This window comes from Prionailurus viverrinus, chromosome D4 (assembly GCF_022837055.1).
Source record: "Prionailurus viverrinus isolate Anna chromosome D4, UM_Priviv_1.0, whole genome shotgun sequence".
Lineage (NCBI taxonomy): Eukaryota > Metazoa > Chordata > Mammalia > Carnivora > Felidae > Prionailurus > Prionailurus viverrinus.
Window position 1 is genome coordinate 77,293,089 of NC_062573.1, and position 23,292 is coordinate 77,316,380.

The 23,292-nt window shown below is 44.1% G+C and overlaps 1 protein-coding gene across 6 annotated transcripts in view; it reads left to right on the forward strand.

Moving 5' to 3' along the window:
• Positions 1 to 23,292, forward strand: part of DOCK8 (dedicator of cytokinesis 8) — a 230,314-nt gene that overhangs the window by 59,901 nt on the left and 147,121 nt on the right. For all 6 annotated transcript variants that reach the window (XR_007146129.1, XM_047829190.1, XM_047829191.1 and 3 more), the window contains 3 exons: positions 4,248 to 4,423; positions 7,141 to 7,212; positions 21,956 to 22,079. Coding sequence is in view for 5 of the 6 variants with exons in the window: in XM_047829190.1 (XP_047685146.1) it covers positions 4,248 to 4,423; positions 7,141 to 7,212; positions 21,956 to 22,079 (372 nt within the window). In the remaining variant the exon portion in view is untranslated. The remainder of the gene's footprint in view (positions 1 to 4,247; positions 4,424 to 7,140; positions 7,213 to 21,955; positions 22,080 to 23,292) is intronic.

A 23,292-nucleotide genomic window follows, 5' to 3' on the forward strand; every position in this document is an offset into this window, starting at 1 on the left:
ATGTGGCACGTTGCTTCAGGGCGGTGACTTTGTCCCCTCACCCTAGTACTGGACCACTGTAGACCCCAGTGAGTACTTGCTGAATGAATGGAAGTAGATGTTATCCGTCCAGGTTTAGTCAGAGCAGCGGAACCAGGAACAGAGATGTTTATGTATGGATATTAAGGAATTGGTTGCAGAGAATTGGCTTACCCACTGGTGGTGGCTCGCTAAGCAAGTCCACACCTGCAGTCAGGAAGACAAGACCACAAGCAAGCTGGGACTCCCTGGACAGGAGCTGAAGCCTGGAGTCCCTGAACTGGGAGAAGGCTGTCCGCCGATGAAGTCGGCGTCCACCCAATTAAGTCAGGACACCCACAGGAAGCCTCCCTTGTGAGTGACTTACGATCAACTGAGTAGGGACTTTAATTACATTAGCGATATCCCTTCGACAGCAGCACCTGAATTAGTGTTTGATTGTGTCAGTAGGTGTATGTATGCTCCAAAATAGTGGCAGCTTTTCTCTGTCCCCCAGCTCTGGCAAGAGACAAATCCTGTAGCCCGCCTTGACTGGCAACGTACTAGGAGGGGACTTCAGGGAAGGGTAGTTGAGCCTGGCCAAGTTGGCCGTCATGATAGATAAATCCTGATTTAGGATTATTTGTAGTCTTAAGAGTTTTTGTTGTTGTCTTAAGAGTTTGGGAGTTCTATTTGGATCATTTGGGGTTTTTTCTTCCACTGTTTTAGCAAGTGATGGACACAGTGTGGTAATCCATGGCATAAGGTGACCTTGGAATTACTTTGGATTATACCATTTAATCTAGTCTTGGGTCTCCACTCACCAGGAAGCCACATGTATAGCTCAACACCAGAGAAAACAGAGTAGTTAATTTTCATGTTTGGCGTTTAAGCTCCCAGGAGCCCCAGTCTTACCTTAAGGACTGATCTTCGACTATCCCCTCCCCCTACCCTGTTCTCAAACTTCAGCCCCCCAGATAAATAACATACCACTGTGATTCTGTTCAATATTTGTCTCCTCCCTTTGCGTATCACTAAATCAGCATAGTGTATGTGTTTGTGTGTATGTGGTGATCGCCTTATAATAAAACCTACTCTTGGGATTAAGGCTTCAGAGAGTTTGGAAAATAAATCACTTTTGGTTCCTGGTTAGTATATTACTATTATAACTTGCAAGGGGAACAACTTCCATGGAGGACCCCAACAGTAGTTGGGGTCTCTACCCACTTGCGAATACTGAGACTAGTTTACATCACATTAGGAATGAACAGCCTCCTCCCTTGTTAGTTTCAGTGTAGAAAGACTAGAGAAGGTTGGTTAACAAATACCAGCTTGTCTGTAGTGCTCGAACCGTACTCAGTATCAGACAGCTGAGGTTTACGATCTGTTTGTCCTGGAATGTATTCAGACCTCGAGAGTTTGACTTTATGATCAATCGCGTATATCGTTCACACTTGGCATATCGCCACCCAGCTAGTGCCCAGCGATGGTATGCGTTCTTTATCGTGGCTCCCCTCTTCAAAGGTAGCGTTCTTTATCTGTGACAATGTGGCAGGCTTCACCATCTCACGGTTGACGAGAGATCCGTGCAAAGATGCTTGAGATTAGCTCCCTGTTCTCTTCCCTACCTACCCCTACCACCCGGCTCAGTGACTCGCGTTCAGCAGACACTTAGCAAATCATGGCTGAAGGAGGGAGCCAGCCATCGTTTTCATCCAGGGTCTTGGCCACCCTGGTTTGTAGGCCAGCTTTTGCATCATTTGGATTTCAGGGTCGTGACGAGCAGAACACTTGGTCTGGACCTGAATTTGTATTCTCTCTGGCGATCTCACACAAATGCCATTTCTCCCTGGAAGCTTCTACTTAGTTATTAATGCTAGTGTGACAATGCCTCCAGTTGTGCTCCAGTGAAATTTTTAAGGTATACGTTTAAAGCGCTTCCTCGGCTTGAGGCATTGATATTCTCCATAATAAATCTACCTTTAGGATTATTTTAATTAGTTAATTACTTTATGTTATTACGTGGAGCAGCTGGTCTCGTGAGAAACACAGAGTGGAACTTGGGGTGTAGTGGTGAGTGTAGTTTTTTACACTCTTCTAAACACACTATTGCCTTGTGTTTTCATTATTTCTGGAAGTGCAGATTGCCTCAAATGCTTGCGAGAGAAAACCCAACGATTGTGGGTAAGAACGTGAGCCTGCCAAGGTTTGGCTTCCCAAGGGCCTACTTCCCAGCTGTGTAACCACGGGCAAATTGTTAAATCTCTAGCCTCCGGTGTCCTCCTCTGTAAAATGGGTTTAATACGAATATATCCCTTTTAGACTTTACTGAGGATTAAATGACATAGTGTGTATAATGACCTGGCCAATTTCTTGGCACGTAGTAAGTGCTTAGTGATGATTAGCTCAATGGGTATCCGCTGTCCAACAATAAGTCTGCAAAGAAAAGGATTTTCTTCATTTCAGTCCCTGACTCTGAGCTCTCTGTCCTGGGTGTGGTCAGGGTGGGAAAATCCACCTCCTCCTCTGGGGCTGGTCTTATGCAAATCTGCATAGATGATGCCTGTCGTTTCCTCTGGCAGAGGTGAGTAGTGTCCTTTTTGCAAACGCTGTCTCCACCTGGCTCCTGCACAGGCTGATCGCCAGCTCCCTGAGCCCCTGCTGGCCCCTGTCTCTTCATTTTGAGAGGCACCCTGTAAGGACTGTGCTCATCCCCTTAGCTGACCTCCGGGTCCCTGGTCAGAACCAAGAAACTTCCCAGCCCTCTGTCACATCACGTGGGAGCCATGTAGAACTGGGGGTGCCTTTGCTCTCTCCTACCGAAGTGTGTGGATCCTCTGCCTTCTCCTCAGCCCCCCTTTGTCCCTGCAGCAAGTTAAGTCAGCCACCGTCAGAGAAGAAGGAGGGCATATGTGCGCTCGGTTCTTAGCTTTGTCCTCTGTCCCCAACGCGTCACTCAGTCACTCCCGTCTCCCCCACCAGCAGGGACAGCAAGGGTGGGAGGAGACCCAGCAAGCCGCATTGACCTTCTCGAATTTTATGTGCTTTTGCCCCTCCAGGAGCCTTTTGTCCCTCCCCTCCAACTTGGAGCCATCATGTCTGGTCCACTGTATGGTTTGGTGGGGGGAGCGGGGGGTGAAAAACCGTTTTGTTAGCATTTCCTTGGATCTGGTCTTGTTTTCACATCCCAGCAGTCCGAGTCAAGAATCCGGAGTGTTTGTTTTATTGGTCCGTGGGGTGGATGGTTGGGGATGGTTGGGTCGGGGGGGACAGAAGTTGAGAGCAGGAGCTCCTTGGGCTGATGATTCCAGACAGCCTGCCATCAATTTGAATACCAATGGGTGCTGCTATTGTAATTATTCCAGAATGCCACTCAATCTGATTCTTTTACTTCCTCAAGGCAATGGTTCCTGTTTTGGAACTTTACAGACAAGAAAAAAATATTTGCCTCGTTGCCAAGTTTTTATTTTATCAACTATAGAAAATTCTGTTTGGAATTGCCAGCTACTTCTGTCATTTCTTTTGTCCCCTCCCTCCCCCGCTGTGCAAGGATATAGTTGAGCAAAACAAGAGAGTCCTTTAAAAGAGAGTACATGTAGGCCTGGGAAACCTCAGCCAATTGCCCTTAGTTTACTTATTTAACTGCAGTCCAGTGACAAGGTCTTCCTGACCGGCACGAGTCAGTCCAGAAGCATCTGGAAATCGCTGCCTTGGAGAGTTTCTGCCCCCAAGTCTGGTTCACCGAGGGCTGTGATTATGTATGAAGCGCTTTCAAGAACCAACATATAGGATGAAGCAGGCCAGAGGAAACACTGTGCCTAAGTACTCAAACAGAACGAGTGTTGACTTTGCCTGAATTTCTGGAAAACTGCCCCCATTCGCCGCTTCACTGTGTTTGGGTAAACATGGCCTCAGAGAGCCTTTCGCAGGAGAAATTATAAAATTCAGCAAAGCCTCGTGATCTCATTTTGGATCTCCTCAGGATTCCTCATCAAGATGCAATTAAGCAGAGAAAAAATTCTGCCTTGGGGTGTGATTTGGGTGCCTCGCCGTGTTCTGACTTGACTTTCCTGTGCTGCGTCTCCTTCCCTTTTTCCATATCACTGCTGCTGTGCTGGGCAGCTCCTCAGAGTTGTGCACGAAGAGCCGAGCACTTGCTGGGTGGAGAGGGCAGGCAGGACCGTCGCCTGGGCGCTTTGCCTGGAAGCCTTGTGGGAACCCCCTTTCTCTCTCTCTCTCTCTCTCCCCAGCCTCAGTTTTATGACCCGGTGGAGCCGGTGGACTTCGAAGGGCTTCTGATGACACATCTGAACAGCCTGGATGTGAAGCTGGCCCAGGAGCTGGGAGACTTCACCGAGGACGACTTGGATGTGGCGTTCACGCCAAAGGAATGTCGCACTTTGCAGCCCTCTTTGCCGGAGGAAGGGTAAATGGGCTTCCTAAAACGTAGATGTGATTGTGATGGCATGACCGGTATGGGGAACGGGGGGAACGGGGGGAGATGCCTCAATTCTGGACTTCTTGGAAAACTAAAGTTACTCAGATCCGCTGAGATGTGCGGAATGACAACGTGGTACTCCCGCCTGTGAGAGTTGTTACCCTGGTTTGACCGAGGCTTCGAAAAGGCATGTGGGGACCAAGCCAGTGAAGGGGAAGCGGTAGGAGGTGGAGGCGAAGGGGACCGCCTGGGTGGCAGCTCAGTGACCTTGGGCGGCTCACGTGAGCTCAGGGAGCCTGGGTTTCTCCATTTGTAAAAACGTCAAGTTTTTCAGTAATAATCAGTGGAACGATTCCCAAGCATTATCGTTTCCACCTACGAGACCGGATCGAGTCACAAATACATTCCACCCACGTCTATTGAGCATCCACTATGTGCTGGGCACAGCCATCAGTAGATGAACAGGGCAGAGTTCCTGCCTTGGAAGAAAGTTTTGCCAAGTGGGGAAACAGTGGGGGAAGCTCTGTAGAGTGAATGCGTGAATAGCCGGTTAGAGTTTGAGCTTCTGTCGTGGGTTAGTCTGTGTGTTTCCAGATGCAGGCATTAGCCTTGGTAGCAACAGAATTCTCTCCACGTGAAACGCTTGTTATTTCCATGGTGTAAAAAGCAATGCCTCCTTAGAGGCTTAGGATGAGCTTTTAGTTGCATTTACCTTCAAAAACAAAATTAAGGTTCACATCTCTCCTGGACATTTTCAACCTTGTCATCTTCCCCAAAAAATGCCCCCAAAAGGAGATCATGCAACACAGCCCCTGCTCCCGCTGCTGTGGGATCTTCTGCTTCTATTTCGGATTTTCTTTCGTCAGTTGAAGGATGTTGGGTGACATTCCCATGAGCCCTTGCTTTCCTGTTCGGTTAGTTCTTATTCACAAAGGAGAGCTTACACCATGCTCCTCTCGCCGGGAAACAAACACTGGGAAGCATTTCCCCCCATTGCCAGCCCATTTATTCAGGTGTAACTTTAATATAGGTAAGGTCTCTCTCTTTTTTGTTGTTTTTACCTTCGACAGAGAATCATTTCGTATTATTTCTTTGTCTAAAATTTATGGTGACGTAATTATTTTCACATGAGGTAAGAATCTTGGAAAATCCCGATTAAGGCACGTACAGTAGATTTAGAGATAGGCTTTTTTATTATTTAAATTGTGATGAAAGAGGCAGGTTTTTGTTTTTGTTTTTTAAATTTTTTTTTCAACGTTTATTTATTTTTGGGACAGAGAGAGACAGAGCATGAACGGGGGAGGGGCAGAGAGAGAGAGGGAGACACAGAATCGGAAACAGGCTCCAGGCTCCGAGCCATCAGCCCGGAGCCCGACGCAGGGCTCGAACTCACAGACCGCGAGATCGTGACCTGGCTGAAGTGGGACGCTTAACCGACTGCGCCACCCAGGCGCCCCTGTTTTTTTTTTTTTTTTAACTTAGCCTCAGTGATACTGCCTTGTGACCAGAATTGTTAGCTCACACTGTCTGTCTGATGACATTAAAACAACTTCTGCTCTTCTAATCACGGCCAAAAAGCCTGCCGTGGTGATCAGAACCCAGGAAGACATCGTTGTCATCACCAGAGTAAAGACTAGCTGACCCCATGTGCACCCAGAACTTGAGGTTGAACTCTGATAGTGTGGTGGTTGGAAGCCTGCACCCCACAGGTGAACGGCTTGGGGTTAAGTCCCTGCCCTTCTGCTTGCTTCGGGACTTTGAGCAAGATCCTTATCATCCCCTTCTTCTGCGAAATGAGAATAATATTGCATGCCTACGCCCTGCGGGGCTGATTGAGGATTAACTGAATTAATACGTATAAATTGGTTACATCAGTACCTAGCATAGAATAAGTAGGTCAGAAGTGTCAACTGTATGAGTCTTATCATGTGCCTGATGCCTTCCTAAGCACTCCCATACTGACCTAATTTCATCCCCTGCCTCTAAAGGAGACATTCCTCTATTAACAGTGCTCTAAGATGAGGACACTAAGGCCCACAAAGGTGGGGGGACTGACCCGAGGTAGCTAATAAGGGACGGGGCTAGGATTTGGGCAGTCAGCATTTAGTATGTAGTCCTTAGACCCATTTATCTCAAGTACCAAAACGTTTAGGAAAAACAGCAAAAAAGCCTCTGAAACGCTGGGAGAGTCTTTCCCATGACGCACTGTTGCACAGGTATGAAAAGAATTAATAGTCATCGACCAAAGTCATGTCAGCTCCGCAAAGGATAAGACAACTGTTTGTGGCTTTCCCGAGGGGAAACATGCATGTTCTAACAAGGTTACACATGAGCAAAACATAGGCCCAAATTACCCCCGTGAGAAATTGGTATTTATGCTTCTTTCTTTTGTTTCGTATGTGATTATAGCTGATTCTGCCTCCCTGGTGTTGGAATGCCTTTAAGGGATAGGTACAGTTTAACACGATTCCCTATAATAAGGACAACCCACAAAGCATCAAATGCCAACATGTTTGTCTCATCAAAGTGAAAATGCTGTTGCCTGGGGAATATTTCAGACACTTGATGAATGGGTAGGGATGCCCCCGGCACTCTCCCTTGATACAGATTTGACATCGTGCTGCTCTCCTTGGTTATGATAAGGGACTGTTTTGTTGTATCTCTCCAGTAATAACATGATTTTGTTTCATTCCCCACCTCATTAGGGTTGAACTGGACCCTCACGTCAGGGACTGTGTTCAGACCTATATTCGGGAGTGGCTAATCGTGAACCAAAAGTAAGTTCGTTTTTCTTTTCTCTTGACATATATGTTTGCTTCATATCGGGAGCTTGTAACACTGCATTTTAATCGGGGCGCCTGGGTGGCTCAGTCGGTTAAGTGCCCAACTTCGGCTCAGGTCTGATCTCACTGTTCCTGAGTTCGAGCCCCGCATCGGGCTCTGTGCTGATAGCTCAGAGCCTGGAGCCTGCTTCACATTCTGTGTCTCCCTTACTCTCTCTCTCTCTGTGACCCTCTCCTGCTCACACTCTGTCTCTGTCTCTGTCTCTCTCTCTCTCTCTCTCTCTCTCTCTCTCTCAAAAGTAAATAAACATTAAAAAAATTTTTTTAACTGCATTTTAATTGAATTTTGCCAATGCAGCTTTGGGTTTACAAGAAAACCGAATAGAAAATACTGGGTGTTCTCATATGCCACACCCTAACAGTTCCCCTTATCAGTAACATCTTGGGGTTTTGGGGGGTTGGTTTGTTTGGTTTTTTGTTTGTTTGTTGCATGTGTGCCCAAATGCCCGTTACAAATACATTTGGGCAAGGAAGCGAATTTGCAAATTCAAAATTCGTGAATTATGAATGCAGATGGACTGTATCTTGTCCCCTGTTCAAACACCTGCTAAGGCTCCGTACTATCTACTGCATAAAATAGCAATTCCGCCTGCTTGCCTTTCGGGAGCTTTAATAATCTGGCCCAGTGTATGTATTGAAACTTATTTCCTTTACTTGTCAGATGCACTTCCTTTCTTCAGGGCCTGGCACCCTCTTCCTCAATCCCTCCGGGGAACTCGGTCCTACCTCCACACCTCGGCCCTTGCTGTTTCCCTCTGGATGTGTCCTCCCACCTTTCCCCTATCTGTCAAATCCCACCTGTGGAGTAAAAGCCAGGACAAATGTCTTTTTTCTGTATGCAGCCTCGTCTGGCTGATTCAGTCTTTCTTGGATGGACCTTACTTAAGTGATAACGTTTGTTATAACTGATGAGCCCATAGTGATTCATTTTTTTTTTAATTTGTTTTGAGAGAGAGAGAGAGAGAGAGAGTGCGAGAGCACGAGCAGGTGAGGGGCAGAGAGAGAGGGAGACAGAGAATCCCAAGCAGGCTCTGCATTGTCAGGACAGAGCCTGACGCAGGGCTCAAACCCACGCACCGTGAGATCATGACCGGAGCCGAAGTCAAGAGTCAGACGCTTAATCCACTGAGCCACCGAGGTGCCCCAGTGATACATTATTATTAACTAAAGTCCATAGGTTACATTAGGGCTTATCTTCTGTGTTGTACATCCTACAAGCTTTGACAGATGTGTAATGCCATGTATCTCCCACTGCGGTATCACACAGGGTAGTTTCACTGCCCTAAAATTTTCCTACGAAGCCTCGTTCATCTCTCCCTGGCAACCACTTACCCTTCTACTGACTCCATAGTTTTGCCTTCTTCCTTCACGTCTTTTTGTGATTTGAGAGCTCGTCGCTGTTTTTGCCGAATAACGTTCCACTGTGTGGATTTACCAAGTTTGTGTGGCCATTCACCTATTGAAGGAGAGTTTACATTTAAAATATAAAGAACAGGGCCTCTTTGTTTTGTTTCCATTCTGATGAATTCTTAGGGGGAGAACAAGAAATGAAATGAAACTTGGCCTCACACTGAAAGGTAACATTTAAATTTGTGACCATGAAATAGATTACTTGCTAGGTTTCCAGTCAAAAGGGTCCTTTTCTCCTGGGTTAATCAAACGTGCTACAATATTGTTTGGGCTTTTTGCCCGTATGTCACTGGCCTAGACAGTACTCTCCCATGAGAAACATGTACATACCTCAAAATCCCCAACCTGTATGTGGGTATGTGTTGGGGAGCAGGGCAGGGAGTATCTGCAGATTGAGGGCACATCCCATTAGAGAAAAACATCAGATGTGGTGCCTGGGTGGCTGAGTCCATTAAGCATCCGACTTCAGCTCAGGTCATGATCTCACAGTTGGTGAGTTTGAGCTCTGCATCGGGCTCTGTGCTGACAGCTCAGAGCCTGGAGCCTGTTTCAGATTCTGTCTCCCTCTCTCTGCCCCTCGGCCACTTGTACTCTGTCTCTCTCTGAAATAAATAAACGCTAAAAAAAAAAAAAAAAAAAAAAAAAGAAAGAAAGAAAAAGGAAAAAAAAATCAGAGAGCCTTTACCAAGACTTATAGTTTGAAATTCTGCTATCCTCACTGACTCTTTTACGCACTAGTAAGAATTACTGCTCTATGGGATAAACGAAGAAAGACGTTGGGGGTTGGGTTTTATCCGGCTCTTGGAAGTGTGCCATTGAATTTGTGCTGCTGTTTTTTTGGAGCAGTGTCAGTAAGCATGCTATTTTCAATAGCTGAGCAAGAGAAAGCATCGCTTATAAAAAGTAATTAAGAGAAAGCGAGATGCTAATCCATCATGTGTTCTAATTTCCCACGTGAATGGAAAACGAAGTTTGTCAGGCAGTCAAGTGAGATTATGCTTTGTTGGTAATAAATAAAAAAATTCAGAACAAGTTGTTCTCAAGCTTTTAAATGTTATAATTAGATATACTTTCTGGATATTAAGGTTCTAAAAACGTCTGAGAAGGAACAACAAATAGAAAGGTCCATTTTACTACATTTGGTTTTTATTTTCTCCTTGGGACACTGTACTGTTTCATTCCTCATGGCAATTCCCATTGGGGTATTCTTTCTTTTTTTCTCTATCTTGCACAAACTTACAAAAAGGACTCTTTCAGAATACTCATTTTAGAAATTTTAGAGATTATAGGGAAACCAAAAGAGAAAAAAATCACTCAGTTTCACTATAGACACAAAACTGCCTTTAACATTTGATGCATAACCTTTGAATCGTATTTCCTTATGTATATATTTATATAAAAACTAAATTACATTATAATACTATTTTGTAGCATGATGCTTTTTCAGTCTTTATAGTAAATGGTGACTATCTCTCTTTGCTATTAAACATTCTTCCTCAACCCAATTTTTAATGGGTGCATGATATATTTATATCGAGATTCATTTAACCAATTTTGATGTGTACACGATTCCCTGTTTTTCAGTGTTATACCCCAGTATAGTAACGTCCCTCCAGAAAGCTATGATTTTTTTCCCCTTCAGAATAAATCCCCATAAGAGGAATTTCTGTGTCTACGTTAAGTACAAATTTAAGGATTTGGGAATAATACATCAGAAAGATTATTAACAACTATGCATGAATCCTAAGAATTTTGGCTGTTACCTTTTAATAAATTTCCAAGTTACTTGTAAAGAGACAGTACTTTGTTTGCATTTTTTAAATTATGAAATTGGGCATACGTTTTCTATACATTTGTTGGATATTTGTTATTTTTCCTTCGTGTCTTGCTTATTTATAAAATTTGTGCACCTTTATTAATGTATTTGTCTGGGCTCATCTCTAGGGTTACCTTTATTTGTTAGGGATGTTAACCCTTTGTCATATAGTACAAATTCCTTACCCAGTGTGTTCTTTGTCTTTCAAAATTGCTTATAATTTTATAACATTCAGAATTATTTATGCAATCAAATCTTTTTTTTCTCCTGTGATTTCTATTTTTGCTGTCATGATCAAAATATAATTCACAAACCTGATGTTATTTGTTAGGAATTTTGGATTAAATGTTAATCCAGACCATTAGCCACTTGATTGTTGTTCTTTTCCCTTATGTGTCTCCCTCCATTTGTTTTCATCTCTTCTGTGGGAACAATGATTATCCATATTTTTATTTTATGCACATTTTTTTCTCCCCTCCCACCCCCCACCAAACTAGGCAATATCAGCTTTAACTTCACGTGTGGCAACATACTAGGGGTGGGGATTGCCATTGGTCCTGTTGTCTGCACACTTGTGTGAAGGTCCAGTTCCTTTCCCAGAAATTAGGTAGAAGCGTGCAACTCTGAAACTCACTGTCCGTTTAGGGAAGCTTTGAGTAGTGTTTTAGTGAGGAAGCACCTTTTCTACCCCACCGTTTGATTCTTTGGTACTCTGGATCTGATACTCTGGAAACAAAAGCTCCAGTTCGTAGAACACACTCCTCCCAGAGGTCATTCTGCCCCCGTGTGCACCTTTAATATTTTCTATGTGGGGAGAAATCAGTACACGGCTGCCAGAGGCCCTTCATCTCCCAACCCTGCATCCGTCTTTAGCTCAGTTGTTCTCTCTGAGTTGTTTCTTTTTTTTTTTTTGAACAATTTTTTTTTAATTTTTTTTTTCAACATTTTTTTATTTTTGGGACAGAGAGAGACAGAGCATGAACGGGGGAGGGGCAGAGAGAGAGGGAGACACAGAATCGGAAACAGGCTCCAGGCTCCGAGCCATCAGCCCAGAGCCCGACGCGGGGCTCGAACTCCCGGACCGCGAGATCGTGACCTGGCTGAAGTGGGACGCTTAACCGACTGCGCCACCCAGGCGCCCCTCTCTGAGTTGTTTCTTAATCGTTGCTGAATGGTGGTAGAAGGAGAGAGGCAAGGGGAGGTGGGGGTTCTGGTGGTGGTGCAAATGGGTGCAACCTGGGAGTGGCTGCATACATAGGCCACTACAGGGAAGAAGTTGCATTCAGATTTCTGGCGAGTGTAGACTTTGACTGCACAGGGACTGGCAGGAGGGAAAGCACCAAGTGCCTTCCTCGGAGTTCCCCTCTGGGGAGACAGAGCGTGGGACACCATTCTGCCAGCTCATCTCATTCACAGACAGTCTGTCCAGATTCAGGTGTCTGTTCATTCTGGCGAGTTTCCATTTTGTCCCCGTCTTCTCGAGCTGTGTTCTGGGAAGCTGGCAGACACCACAACAGGGCTTGCTGGCCAGTTGTTACTTAGTGATTAATTAGCTCTCCTTTGAACTTGTTATTTGACGTGTCAGATGATGCATGCTCATTTGGAGAGAAATCAAGTAACGTAAAGCGTGTTAAGTAAAAAGCAGTCTCCTGCCTCAGTCCTCACTCGCCCCCTGCCTTTCTCTTCAGCCCACTCTTAACGACACGGATGTTGCTGTGTAGACTTCCAGAGCTTCTTTTCGTACCCTCGCAAATATATATATGGATATTTATGTTTTACATAAATATTGTGTATGTAGATCCGTATATGTAGATATGTATGCATATATATATATATATATATATCCCTCACTGCCTCATATCCCAGAGGGGAAGAAATGTATCCTAAGTTATTGAATCTTCCTCTTTTGATGCACATTGCAATTGTCTCCATTTTTCATGTATAATTAACTCGCATATCATTTTTCACATATTATGTATGTTGACATATTATTTACAATAAGACCACAATGGACATCTGCACATTTGCCCTTCTTCGTGTGTGTATTTCTGAGGGTAGAAATGGAGCCAGTGCACATGACACATGCTCATAAGGACTGCCAAGTTTTCCTCTGGGAAAACTATACTAACTCACTCCATTACCACCTGGGCATGAAACTGTCCTGTCCCCCCATGTCTTTGCCAATGCTGGATACGATTGACCAGAAGAAAATATACATTCCTGAAATTTTTCTCTTGTCATTGATTACCAGAAGCTGTTATATGTACCTTCTGAATGTTGTTTCTATCACTGAGTTTTCTTCCCTTAGCTATCCAAAAATCCCAGGTAGATATATATTCACACCATCTGAATTCCTACTCCTAGGTATTCACCCAAGTGAAATGAAAATGTATGTTCACATAAAAATCTATATGACAGTATTTATAGCACTGTCATTTGTGATTACCCAAAATTAGAAACCACCAAATCGTATGCAGTTTCGTGATGGATAACCAGACTCTCATACATCCATACAACGGAATACTACTCAGCAATAAAATGGAACATATCCTTCATACATTGAACCACACGGATGAGTCTTATTTGTATGATGCAAGGTGAAAGAAGCCAGACAAACAAAGATAATTTCACCATTCCATTCGTGTGATCCCTTCTGGAAAAGGCAGAGCGGTGGGGACAGAACACAGATCAGGGGTGGCCAGGGTGTAGGGCTGGAGAAAGGAATGGACTGCAAAAGGTCACCGGAGACTTTTGGGGGTGCTGAAACTATTCTAAATCTTGACTGTAGTGGTGGTTACCCAACTGTCTGCATTTGTCTAAACTCACTGAACTGTAATCCGAAGAGGATACATTATAATTGTTCCCACAAATCAATGGATAGAAATCTAAGATACTTCCTGGCTTTACTTAATTACTCGTTAGGTGTAAGGTCTATTCCTTTGCTATGGTTTATTATATTATTTCACAGAATGGTGATTTCTCTGGAGCAGGAATAAATGGGTTCAAGTCCTGGCTCCATCACTCGCTCGTTGTATGGCCTAATGCAAACTATTTTTTTGTGTGTGTGCCTCAGTTTCCTCCTCAGGAAAACCGGAATTAGAATAGCACCTACCTCATAAGTTATATTGTATACAATAAATAAATGAGCACATGTAAAGTACTAAGATTTCTCGGCAGATGGCCGTAGGTTAGCTACCACTTACGATATTTATTAAATAGTATTACAGAGTGTGCTTGTGTTGTCCCTGCCCAATTGACAAATAATTTCAATTAGACCTATTCGTAAGGTATGATATGCAAAGGAAAAAAGCAGGGGACAACTCATTGTTACTGAAAGTTTCTTTTCATTTAATAATCCAGGGAAGATTTCCCATCGTCAGCACTATACTTCATAAGTTCTTGACATAAAGATAAAATTTGGAAAATCAGAAGGCCTGCTGCTTTAGGGAGTATCTCGTTCCATTTCAACCTTAACCAAAATATTCCTCTCAAGTGAAATGAGACCTGAAGACTTCAGAAAAAGTGCTTCTATTAGCATGTTAAAAGAATGAAGCAAAACCCCTCTCCCGTATATTTTAAGGCACTGTTGGGGGGTGGTAAACTCCTTTCCTCTGGAAGCCATCTCCCCTTCTGTGGACATGTCTCTGTCATCCATAACCGTGCAGTCAAACCCTGATTTAGTTGGCTCTTTTATTCCTCAATTATCTCCTTGCTGATATTACATTTCTCTGTAATATCTAAGGATAGTCTTTTATGTTCTTGCTATCTGTGATAATGGCTTTGAATCCCACTTAGGGAGCAGGGGAGTGGAGTAATGGCCACTTCTGTTGCCTCCCACGCTCATAATTCTATAGAGCATTTGCCACTCAAGTTCTGTAATTGAGACTTTTAAATCAGACAAGAGTGCTGCCCATGAAGGATAGAGGAAAGTTTTAGGATTTCTTTTGTCTTTTTAATTTTTTTAAATGTTTTATTTTTGAGAAAGAGAGAGTAAGCTGGGGAGGGGCACAGAGAGAGGGAACTCCAAGCTGTCAGCACAGAGCCTGATGTGGGGCTCGAACTCACGAACCATGAGATCATGACCTGCGCTGAAGTCGGACGCTTAACAGGCTGAGCCACCCAGGAGCCCCTAGAATTTCTTTTGAACTTAATAAGAAAGATTAGACTACACGGAAACACAAAATACATGATCTCCTTTTGGGGGAAATATATTTTCCTACTGGACATGTTTATGTTACTTAGACTGGGTGATGCCTTGACTGGATCCCACTTTATCTTTCGTGTCTGTAGCATGAAATTTGGCCTCCTAGCTGCAAAAATAATAGTGCTTTTCTCCTCATGACTTTTTGGAAGTGACCTTTGATCTAATGAGTAGAATGGTGGTTGCATGTTCTTCTCATCTCATTTCCAAATACTTGAAAATTTTGTATGGATTGATGTTTCCTGGCATCTTTGGAGTCACATTAAATGTTTCAGCTTCCCTTCCTCTGCCATTTTCTCTAAACGAACTCAAGAGCGACTGACTTGAGAATGTGTTTGGTATCTTGGTGGAAAGTCAAACTCTTAAGTAGTGAAACTTGTTTACATGCTATTTATTCTTGGCATATTATCTGCTGCGACAGTGAAACATTTCATGAGTGTTATGAGCAACATCATAAAAGCCCTTAGACTTTGCCTTTCATCCTGGGTGATTAAGGTAATTCTGAAGGAAGGTCGTGCTCAAGGAGAGCTGGGACATCAAGGAATGGGGTATCATCTGTTTTATTACTCCATATTTTACTCCCAGTGAGCTGGTAAACAATTAAAATTCAAACACATCAGTGCCTATAATTCAGTTACTCCCAAAACACCATAAAAATGTCTCCCTGATCAATAATTGCTTATTATGACACGCATTTGTTGTGCTGGCTGTCAAGGTGCTTAGCTATTTGCTTTCTAAAAGCAAGCAAGGCTCATCAGCCGGTGCAGTTACAAAGAGCGACCCAGCTGTGGAAACCACTGAGCCACGCCTGAGCCGTGACGCACAGACTCCCGGGCCACAGCTCCACACCCGCCGTGGCCCACAGGCCAGGGCTTTCACCAAGCCTTCCCCTACCTGGCGAGGAAGGAAATCTCTGGAGGAAATCGCTCCCTTCTGTGAATTTCCAAAGCATGCCGTTTGTATTTGTCTCAGAAGCTCTCGCCCTACTCTACATCGCATTCTGATGAACGTGTCTGAATGCTGGTCTCCCCTGCTCAGTATGTGCTATTTCTCACTCGACCGTGACCTCACTGAGAACAGGGACTCCTTTAAAGTTAGGATTCTTGTGTATTCCCCTTTGCATCTTCTTTGTTGCCTCAGTCTCAGGAGATACCTTATAAACATGTGTCGAACGGGACAATGGAGGAAACTTAACTTGGCCAATGTGCAGGGGGCTCTGGAGGGGTCACGCTGCAATGTTTTCTCACCGTCCCGCTTTGAGGCAAGGGGTGGGAATCTTGTCCCCTCAGACCGGTCAGTCGTTGGCCACAACCACGGAGCCACAGTGGGAAGTTAGAGGGCTTGCTGGCAGGTAGAGTGAATCACTCTGATGTCTCTGGACATGGCAACTCCTGTGCTCACAGGAGCTGCTGAATAGATGCACAACTTGGTAAGTAGGACCCACTAGCAGTCTTTATTACAGTGTCAGACACCTAACATATATTATTTTCCTTTTATTTTGAAACAAACTCAAAGTTACACTAAGCTTGGAAGGGCGATACAACGATCTTTTTCCGTCTCCCAAACCACTTGAGGGTAATTTGCCAACCTGATTCTCCATCACTGCCGATTACTTTAGTGTGCAATTTCTCTTTTTAAAACTATGGATTCATTTGTGAGAGAGAGAGAGCACATGTGTGCATGCACCTGGGTGAGGGAGGGGCAGAGAGAGAGGGGGGGACAGAGGAACCAAAGCGGGCTCTGCGCGGACAGCAGTGAACCTGATATGGGGCCTGAATTCACGAACCGTGAGATCATGACCTGAGCTGAAGTAGGACGCTCAACCGACTGAGCCCCCCCATGAACCCCTAGTGTGTAATTTCTACAAACAAGGACATTCTCCATCATAATTAGCATACAGCCCTCACATTCAGGAAGTTCCCATTTATACATTATTACCATCTAATCCTCAGACCCTATTCAGCTTTCTCCAGATGTCCCAAGAATGCCCTTTGGAGCCAAAGGATCTAGTTGAAAGGCCTGCATTGCATTGAGAAGTCACATGGCTTTTGTATTATTTATTTTGGAGCAGTTCCTGACTGTTTCCTTGACTTTCATGACCTTGAGATTACAGGGAAGTTTTTTTTTTAAGTTTATTTGTTTATTTTGAGAGAAAGGGAGAACACAAGCAAGGAAGGAGCAGAGAAAGAGGGAGAGAGAATCCCAAGCAGGCTCTACGCCTTCAACACAGAGCCCAACATGGGGCTCATGCCCACAAACTGTGAGATCATCACCTGAGCTAAAATCCAGAGTCAGAGGCTTAACCAACTGAGCCACACAGGCATCCCCAGGCAATTATTTTTTTATACATAATAATCCCTTCATTTGGATTTGATTGTTATAAAATACTCAATTCCTCATCAAACTTTCAGTTTATTTGTATCAATATCGAATCATAGTTTCCTATTTTGTTCAGTAGGTTTGAATCCAGTTCTCTGGTTTATGTTGATGCTCAGTTTGTCCTCACTTTGACAAGTGTGAATCCCTTCCACTGGCCGCTGTGTCTTTTTTACATGCCCCCAGCCGTCACTGATCACATCCTTGCTTTTTGCCACAAGACATTCCACGCTGATCTAACACTTTCCTTTCCTCACCCCTGGAATCAGTCATTTCTCCAAGCGGCTCTGATTCCTTTTAAGTGGAGAGTGGTACTTAGAAGCCAAGCTGTAGGTGTTGGGTGTGCTCATTGCTATTAAGGTGTTGCTCATCCAGTGTGTTCTCAGGGAACAAAGTAGGGCGTGTGTGTGTGTGTGTGTGTGCGTGTGCGTGCACGAAGTCACGAGTTCATGTTGATAGATGCAATTTCGGTGTAACATCACAGCATTCATTCTCGTTTTCTTCCTTTCCATATTTTTATCCCTGCTTAGATGGTAAAGCACCTGACTCTTACTGTTCTTAGTATGTTACTTACTTGATCAATCCCCCTGTATGTAACCATTGCCAGCATCACCCCCCATCACCACACAGTCGCCTTCCTCCTCGTATTCTGGCTCTGACACCCGCAGGCTTCCCCCTCCTGTGTGCATGCCCCTTTTGGCCTCCCCCGATACTTACTGCCAGGCCACCCCTCCCCAGAGACACCCTTGGCAGGCTGCCACTCCGGGTGCACGGCCTCCTCGTTCTACTCAGGACGGCTACCCTGTTATCACGTGACAGGATGCTCCAAGGTTGGGCACCCTCCTCACACCATGTGGTTTCTGATTCTGCATGCCTTTTATACGCGTGCTCTCCTTACCCTCTTTGGCCTTCAACTTCCCATTCTAGGCTTCCTCACTTCCTCCCCTTCCGCGCTCAGGCATGGAGGATGATCTTGTTCTGATAGTTTTAGTGCCGGCTCGTGCAGGAGGGATAGGAAGGGAAGGGGAAGACGGGAAAGGAGGCATATGTATCGTTTTCCAGTCATCACAACAGGCCTTCAAAATGAGCAGTGTTACTCCCTATGTCACACCTGTGGAAACTGTGGCTCAAAGAGATTATGTCACTTGCCTAGCGAGGGTCTCATAGCCGGTAAATAAGGGGGCAGCATCTGAACCCAGGTCCTGGACACCAGAGCCAAATTCGGTCCACTGCACACTGCACCTAAAGAGTATGGTCTTGGGGTGCCCGGGTGGCTCAGTTGGTTAAGCGACTGCCTCTTGATTTGGGCTCAGGTCATGATCTAATGGTTTGTGAGTTCGAGCCCCACGTCAGGATTTGTGCTGACGGTGCGGAGCCTGCTGGGGATTCTCTCTCCCTCGCTCTCTGCCCCTCCCCCACTAATTCTCTCTCTCTCTCTCTCTCTCTCTCTCTCTCTCTCTCTCTCTCTTAAAATAAATAAATAAACTTTAAGAAAAGAGTTTGGTCTTCAAAATATGTTTGGTCTTTGGATGGTTCCCAAATATACGATAACAGCGTTTGGAGAAAAAGAATACAATTCTCTTGGGAAGCGATAGGTTGTGCTCATTTTAGGAGAATAGTTTTTCTTCTGTTCTACTGCTTGGCCTCCTTCCCCATCGCTCTCTTGTCTGCAGATAGGTTCAACAGGAGCATGGCTTTATTTGGCTTAGTTGCCCGTGTAGGGTAATGAGGTTGGGCGTTCGGGTGGCCAGTGGCCCTCAGCCAGCAGTCTCACTACCTACCCATTGGTGGTTTCTGCCTTCCGTGGCTGGCACTTCTAGAATGAGTCATCTTTACGTGCCTGCCAGCCCTTGTCCTCTCCCACAGCCGGCTCTACCCCTGCTGCCACAAGGGAGCTTTGTGACTTTCTGAGACTTGAAAATGGGGAAGTCGACGCTAAATCTAGAATGAGGAAGGGGAGAGAAGTTTGCTGTGGTTCCAAATACGCCGCCATGGAAAACGGCCGTCTTAATGCCTTCCGTCCTCCCCATCCTCAGGGCCGGTGCGTGTCTGGAATTACAGTGTACGTATTGTACATGAGGAACTTTTAAGACTATTGAGTGACTCATTTTTGTAATGCCCATTTGTCAGTGTCTTTTGGGTTCATATAAAGGACTCCAGGAAACTTGTAACAAAACGGAGGAGAAAAAAAGAAGAGCAAGCATCCATTGGCATAAAATAGCAAAAGATCGATGGCCAAACAATTCTGACTTCTCCCAGATTTAAGCATCTTTAGGCGAAAATTGATTGGAACGTTTCCGGATACAGTGTATGAACTTTTTATCACAAAATCTCAAAGCCGGGCAAGTATCTTAGAGTTCACCTCGTGTTTATGCCTCACCTGTGAAGAAACAGAGGCACTGGGAGAAGTGATTGAGGATGTTGGGGGCAGATGCATGGCTGTAGTTGTGTGCGCGTGTGTGTGCGTGTGTGTGTTTTTACCTGTCAGTGAACACTCAGATAAGTGCACCTTAGGAGACAAGAAAGAAAGCTAAGGCAGATACAGTTCTGGTTGCCAAGGCACACAAGGTCTTAAGTTAGGCTGCTTCCTGATTTTTATTTCTGTGGCCTGAGCAGGTGGCCTTATGAGGAGACATGTGACCCTGAACCTTTGGCATCAGTTCTCTCTGGAGTGTATAAGTCCCAAGAAGGTCACAGGGCAGATACCAAAGTGTGAAATTTGTGTTTTAATTCACTGTTCGTATTAGATTTTAGAATTACTTTTTTTAGTGTTTGTTTATTTTTGAGAGAGAGACAGAGAGCACAAATGGGGCAGGGGCAGAGAGAGAGAGAGACAGAATCCAAAGCAGGCTCAAGGCTCTGAGCTGTCAGCACAGAGCCTGATGGGGGCTTGAACCCACAAACCGTGAGATCATGACCAGAGCTGAAGCCGGACACTTAACCTATTGAGCCACCCAGGTGCCTCTAGTTAATTCCTCTGGGAATTTTTCCCCTTAAAATTGGATTCTGCAGGGAAAATAATCGCAGATTCAGTGTGTTATAATTACAAGAGGAATCTTAGGATGCCACTCCCTATTTACCACTATTTTGAGTTGGGTGCATTTTCCACAGGACATTATATTACATGTAAGTTTTTCTTTGAACCCTTAGAGTAAAAAAAAAAAAATTGTGCACTGGTTACCCATCCAACACCCACTTGGATATTCCTAAGTGTCTACTGATGAGAATAATTTTTAAGAAGCTAACAGGTTTATGAAATCCTATGTAAGGCTCTCTCTCTCTCTCAAAGATCTTCCGTTCACAGAAAGTAAATATTATAAAATAAATCTTGCTCACACATGTATCTGCTCTTCTCAACACTACCATTTGCACACTTAGAGCAACTGGAACCAAAATCATTTTCTTAAATATTTTAAGTAGTTAGTACTTCTGGGGCATTGTTTGAAGGGGTCCCCCAGAATACTTTTTGGGAATTGATGTCTATGAACAATATATTTTAAATTTCATTTCTTTGGTTGGTGTTTAGGAATTCCAAACCAGAAATTATTCTGGATATTTCTCTTGAAATCTTTTCTAAATGTTTAGTCTTACTTCCTTATTCAGAGTGTACCTTACTCATTGACTTATTTTTTTTTCAGTTTCCAATTTAGCCTGCTGGTCACCCAGCCCTGTCGATACAGGGTTAGATCGGGGCAATGCAAGAGACACTAACGATGACCATTTATAGTAAACTTTGGCCTGAGTTAGTCACCATACCCATCTTGTGTGTCTTCTACGCTATTCCTTGTCTCCTTTCACTCAAAACAAATTGCTTGTCTTTAGAGCACAATAAAATCGAAGGACAGAGCTGTTCTCCCAGCAGACAACACTGGGACATCTCATTTTTTTCTTTAATTAGCTTAATCAACTAAAATTTATTGACTACCAGCTCTGTGCATAACCCAACACTTCATCCCTCCCAAAGAGTTATAGACTCTGTATTTGGATCGTTGCTGGTAGCTCTCCCACATTTCCTGCTCAATCTGTCTGCCATTTGATCGGCCTAATAAATCCTAACTCATTTCATATCCTTTTACCAACCTGCTCGGGGATTTCGAATAGTGTGAGAAATCAAACAAAATGGCGGCGTGGTTGTGCGGTTGACTTTGCAGCCTGTTTTCCAAGAAGACTCTGAGTCAGAAAAATGGGGAAAAGGCGTGCTGGTTTCTGTAGTTATTATTTGACAACTTCTGTTGCCTTTTGCATGGTGGTCTCATTTCTTTCTCCAGTGACAGTGGTAGCCATTATATTTTAAACCCTTTTCATAGCTAGACATTTTTGAAACACAATCTTAATGGAGTGCGTGGAGTGGAGATTGAGAATATTAGCAAAGATTTTTAGCATGTACGTCATTTATCTCTTCTTTTTCTTAACCATGTCCTGCCTTTTTCATTCATCATTAAGAACACTGATGGGGACATTAAACGTTTTCCTCTATTTTTATCTTCAAACGATCTTTATTTGCTGCTCTGCACATTGCTAGATTTATTCCAGCCTCTTAACACTGGGGTCATAGTTTAGCGTCAGCTCGTTGCCAAATGCCCCGCAGCTGAAATGACCACACCTCCGAAGTGGCATTTTCCCAGACCATTCCTGCCTTTAATAATGAGCCAGCCAGGAGGCAAGTCTGTCTCTCATTACAGCGCAGCTTTGTATTAGGCCTGGTGCATAATTAGATGTGAGGAATTACAATCGGTCTCTCTTTGCAAGATCTTTCAGTGCCCTGTGTACGCTTAAGCCATTACTTTTGTTTTGAATCTAATATGTTTGCATCCCTCTCTCTCTCTCTCTCTCTCTCTCTCTCTCTCCAAATGATATAATAACAACCATAAAAGAAACCAAGGAAGTGCGGAGATTTGCAGCTTTAAAAAGACTGGATCCCGAAGAGATTTTCACAAGACACTTCAGAAACAGACGTTTGAGTCAGAGTCCTTGGAGAACAGTGAACCCAGCGCGCAGGTATTTTCTGTCAACAAACATGGTTACCAGGTTACCGGTCTGATCTGCCCAGGGCATGCTCTTGATGTTTTAACTAGAAAAAAGGCTAGAGACTCAGACAATGTCAGAGTAGGAGGAACACTACCATCTGAGTCAGGGATTTCTGTTTTTCAAACCTGTTTGTAGCTACAGAAGTTGCTGTTCAAATGAGAACCCACAAGTTCAATAATGAAAATACATAAAAGCGGAGGGAGGGTGCCCACGGAGCCCACCCCTGTTACAATTCCTGAGGACACCCAGGGGCGTCCCTAGGGCAGGCTGCGTGCAGAATGAGCGAAAGCCAGACTGCCTGGGTTCTCTGTGGTTTTGCCACATACTCACTCTGTTGCCCCAGACAGGATAATTTACCTCCCTGGGCTTCGGTTTCCTCCCCTGGGAAACAAGGATGATAACAAAGCCATCTTTCATATTATAATTTTTACTTTTATCTCCTTGTTCCGTTACATTTTTTTGAGTTCATTTTAAAACTAATTGTGTGTAAGGAAGTTATATCAGCTGTACATTGCATTTCAGGATGGGAAAGGAAAAATTAGGAAATATTTACCTTAGAAAGGAGTGTTGGGTATGGGGACCCAGTGGCATAAATGAAATAGCGCCTTAGGGGACATGCTCTCTGACCATCTTGGTCAACTGTTGTGTGATCTTGGAGGAGTCATGTTCTCACCCGAGTCTACTCGATGGGAAATGACGGTCTCTTCACTTGGTCTCTTCTCATTTTAAATCACAGCTCCCTGACTTTGACACTAGTTTGGGTTTGAGAATACTTGGACCCTTTGGGAAGAAACGGAAGCATCTGAACTAACTGGGCAAAGTAAATATTTGGAATCTGGAACAGGCTATTGAATGTATTTGAATAATTTCTCTAGAGAAGGACAGCCATAGTTGACTGGAAAGATCGAGAACTCAGGCAGGGATTCTGTAGAGGAATAGTTGAGCATATATATTTTGTGCATCTATTCAAATTATGGAGCAGTTGAAATCTTAGAAGAGAATTTTGAAAATATGTTCATGTTAAACCACAATCAAGAATCGAAATTTAGAACACTGATGGGGAATCAAAATTTTGAATTTGGTAAGAAAAAGATGCCTACAGAAACATAGAAGGCATTGTCTTTGGGTACTAGAACTCCTGTAACTTCTTAAAAAGTATTCTTTTCTCAATTTTACACAGTTT